Below are 4,072 nucleotides of genomic sequence, written 5' to 3'. Positions count from 1 at the left end.
TGGAAACAGACCTGACTTGGTAGCCAGAGTTTTTAATATTAATCTGAATGCTCTTTTAAATTATATCTATAAATTCCATTTATTTGACAAAGTAATCGCTAAAATTCATGTCACTGAATTTCAGAAACGTCGACTGCCTCCCACTCACATATTATTGATATTAGATAGTGAGTCCAAATTACATTTCTCTAATTAATTCCCTTTCAATGTGCATGAATTTCATGCACCGGGCTACTAGTCAAGTATAAAATTAATAGATGAATTTAATAGAAATGTAATTTCAGTCCAATTATGGCTAAAAACAGTGTGAAAAGTACTAATACAATTAGATTTTGATATTTTACTTATGATTTGGATTTCCAATGCTCAAATATATCTAAATATTCAAAGAATATACTCCAAATTATAGACTAGCACAATTGGATAATCAACTTTGAAGTATAGAATTTCCAGAAAAACAAAATATCACTAATACCTAGTGAATGATTAAATAAAACTTATTAGATATCAGTGATACTTTGATAAAACAAATGATATACACTCAAAGCAAAGCACCATATAGTTTATTTAAATGGGCATCTTTACATCCATTTTTTTCTTTATTGACAACCCTTAGTTAAAACACAGGCTTTGGAGATGTAAAGAAGAGTTGTAAGATGAAATGCCTTAATGTAACTTTCAGATATGAAAATGGCAACAACACAATTTAAGTAGATTATGTCTCTGCTTTGTTAAAAATAGACAACTCAGATGCAATTTGAAAATTCTGACAGTGGAGGGTCTCCTAGATCTAGATAGGATTTGTTTTAGAGACTTGGTACTATTTGGTAGCATCTCTATAATTCTTGCAGTGTTGGGGAGGATAATGCAAGAATATCTGTTCCAGTGTCCTTCTCTCCCACCCACTCTCCTTCTGAAAGGGTCTTTCATAGAGCCAGATATTCAAGCAAAGTATCCTCCATGTAACAGAAACTATGAGAATGGTTGATCATACCTATAATCTTTCTGCCGTCAATAACATAACCTTCATACATTTTCATTTTCATTTTTTGGGGATATAATTTTCATTGCCATAACATCCCATCTGTTTTCATACTTAACTGGGCACAGTTGATCATTTATTCATTCCATTTTTTATAATCACCATGGGTACCCAGACTAAATCCTCTTTTAGTATCTATAGGCAAGGCAAGTTGATGTTTAACATTTTTATGATTATCAAGAGTATCACATATAATTATGCAAAAAGGCAACTTGGCTTTGACACATTTCATTTTCAGACAACCTTCATTTAATGGCAGAAGGAGAATAGTCTTCAACTCCAATTTACTACACTATATCAATCTTACCCTTACTCATAATAATAATGTAAAAATGTTCCTAGGATAATTATAGAGCAATAGAAAATTTCCTTTGCTGATAAATAAAATTAAAAATATCTTTGCCAACTTAGACTGCTGTAATTATTCAAAATCTATATTTTTACTTTGAAGTTTGAACTGCTTTAATATTACCTGTAAGCACATGTTTTAAGATTCCCCCATATATTACTTACTTGTTTAAGCTTCTTTAGATCTTCATCAAGTTCTAAGTTGTCCAAAATAACAGCAACAAACAAACTCAGGAGGATCTATAAAATGGTTAAATAACAATGAAAAAACCCACATGCTGTAAGTATCAAAATATTATCTATATATGATATAAAATATCTGCCTAAAATATACACCATATAGAATGCATTAAATGAAAATAAACATGTAGTTGTAAATCACTGCATAGGTATTTTAAAGAATTTATCCCAAATACATTGAAGGAAATAAGCAATATAAATATTAATTTGCTTATGAAGCCAATTTAAAATGGAAATTAACTAAAAGTTTTTTTATAACTCAATGCTTAGAAGACCATATCCAAAGAAAATAATCTGAAGTACTCATGGCATTTTTATTTGCAAGAGTGCTTGGTAGAGTTGTTTATAAAAATGAAATATTGGAAATAATATCTAACCTTACATAAACAGTTAATACAATTAATTGAGATCTCTATTATAGGATTCATGCAGCCATTAAAAATTTTCATTGTGGTAGCTAGTTTTGCAGAAGTCTCCTTGGTGTTCACACTTTTGTGAGTCTTTGTTGTCACACGTTGTGAGTCCCCACCAAGATGAATACGGCTGGTATGTGTAAGCAACAGGAAATGGAAATGAGCGTTTGTGATAAGAGACATTGTGGGTTTTACCTTGCTCTCTCTCTCTCACCCACTCTGGTAGAAGCCGAGTGCCATGTCATGAAGACACTTACGGGGCCCTATGGAGAGGCCCATGTGGTGATGAGCTGAGGCTTCTTGCCTACAGCCACAAGTGACTCATCTTAGAAGTGGATACTCCAGCCTCACTGAAGCCTGCAGGCCCAGCCAACATCTGGACTAGGAACTCATCTGACACTCAGAATTAGAAACACCAGCTAAACCTGTCTCAGATTCCTGGCCTGCAGAAACTGCATGAGATAATAAATGTGTATTGTAGTGGAAGCTCTTAAGCTGTTCATGATATGTTATATAGCAATAGACAACTAATGCACTCATAAATTTTTATTAGTGTTTAAAAAATGCTTATACTACAATACTAGATAAGAGTATATATGGTGGAAGTACAACCGTGTACAAAAAGAAATAGAAAAAAGGCTAGAAGGTTCTTTAGAGATGTTCTTTAGAGATGCCTTTGTGAAAAGTGAATTTTTTCCCTTTTCTTTGTATTACACCATATTTTCTAAACTTAAAAAAAGGCATATACTTCTTTTGGAATGGGTAAATAAGGTAAAGGAAAGAAAACAACAAAAATGCACAATTTAAAAAATATTTTAATTTCTAGTCCTTTTTCAACTTGGACTTCTAGAATTCCACATTTATTTGATAAATTTTTTATTCCTAATTTATATTCTTCCTTTCAATTTTCCTCTTAACAAATTATTTCCACATATGTTTTTGTTTGTTTGTTTGTTAACCCTCACTGAAGGATATATTTTCCATTGACTCTTAGAGGCAGTAGAAGGGAGGGAGTGGGAGAGAGAGAAAGAGGGACAGAGAGAGACAGAGAAATATTGATGTGAGAGAGACACATTTATTGGTTGTCTCCCAAATTCACCCTGACCAGGCTGGGTATGGAACCTATAATCCAAGTATGGGCACTTGACCTGGAATTGAGCCTGCACCACAGTGGCCAAGGCTTCACTTATTAATATTAGAGAGTTAAGCATGAAGGTAAGAAAGTTAAGGCAACTTAGTCATCATGATTTTTAAGTATCATAGAGGTTATTATGTATAAGTTAATGACTAGTTCTTTTCCAAGTTTAATCTACACTAATAAAAGACAAACATGCAAATTGACCGTGCCTTCGCTATGCCTCAAGCCACGCCCAACAGCCAATCAGAGTGCTATATGCAAATTAACCCAACCAAGATGGCGGCCAGCAGCCATGGAGCTAGAGCAAGCAGGAGGCTTGGTTGCCTCAATGATGGAGGAAGCCGAGCTTCTCGCCTGTCGCAGCAGCTCTAAGCTCCACTCAAAGCAACAAAGTTTCAATTATAGAAGGTAAATAAACCCCAGATACCTACTTTCAGCCGGCCGTGGCCATGGAGCTGGAGCCTTGGGTTGCCCCTGGTGATGGAGGAAGCCAAGCCCTGGCCAGCTCTGAGCTCCACTCCAGGCTACAAAGTTTCAATTATAGAAGGTAAAAAAAATCCCACAAAAAAAGAAAGAAAAAAAGGAGAGGCTGGGAGCTTCCATTGCTGGGGAGGCTTGGCCAGCCTGAAAATGGCCCTCAGCCCCTCACCCAGACTGGCCAGGCACCCCAGTGGGAACCCCCCCACCCTAAAGCGTGTGTGGCCAGCCTGAACTGTGTGCTGTGGGCTTCTGGTGGGTCACCTCACCCTCCCTTCTTTACCTCAGGGTGTTTCTGCAGCAGCAGCTGAATCTGATTTTTCTAACATTTAAAGAATCAGCCTCATGGCACCTTCCTCAGACACAAGCACACCCAAGCAGAGGGTAACCCCACCGTCAGAGATTTGAAGTGTA

At 36.1% G+C, this 4,072-nt stretch overlaps 1 protein-coding gene across 1 annotated transcript in view; it reads right to left on the bottom strand.

Moving 5' to 3' along the window:
- The window catches only part of NALCN (sodium leak channel, non-selective), a 295,705-nt gene that overhangs the window by 112,228 nt on the left and 179,405 nt on the right, over positions 1 to 4,072 (bottom strand). Inside the window, exon 14 of the mRNA XM_015559118.1 lies at positions 1,556 to 1,630. Within this exon, the coding sequence (XP_015414604.1) occupies positions 1,556 to 1,630 (75 nt within the window). The remainder of the gene's footprint in view (positions 1 to 1,555; positions 1,631 to 4,072) is intronic.

The sequence above is a fragment of the Myotis davidii genome, unplaced genomic scaffold (genome assembly GCF_000327345.1).
Source record: "Myotis davidii unplaced genomic scaffold, ASM32734v1 scaffold450, whole genome shotgun sequence".
NCBI lineage: Eukaryota > Metazoa > Chordata > Mammalia > Chiroptera > Vespertilionidae > Myotis > Myotis davidii.
This window is presented reverse-complemented; position numbering and strand designations above follow the sequence as displayed.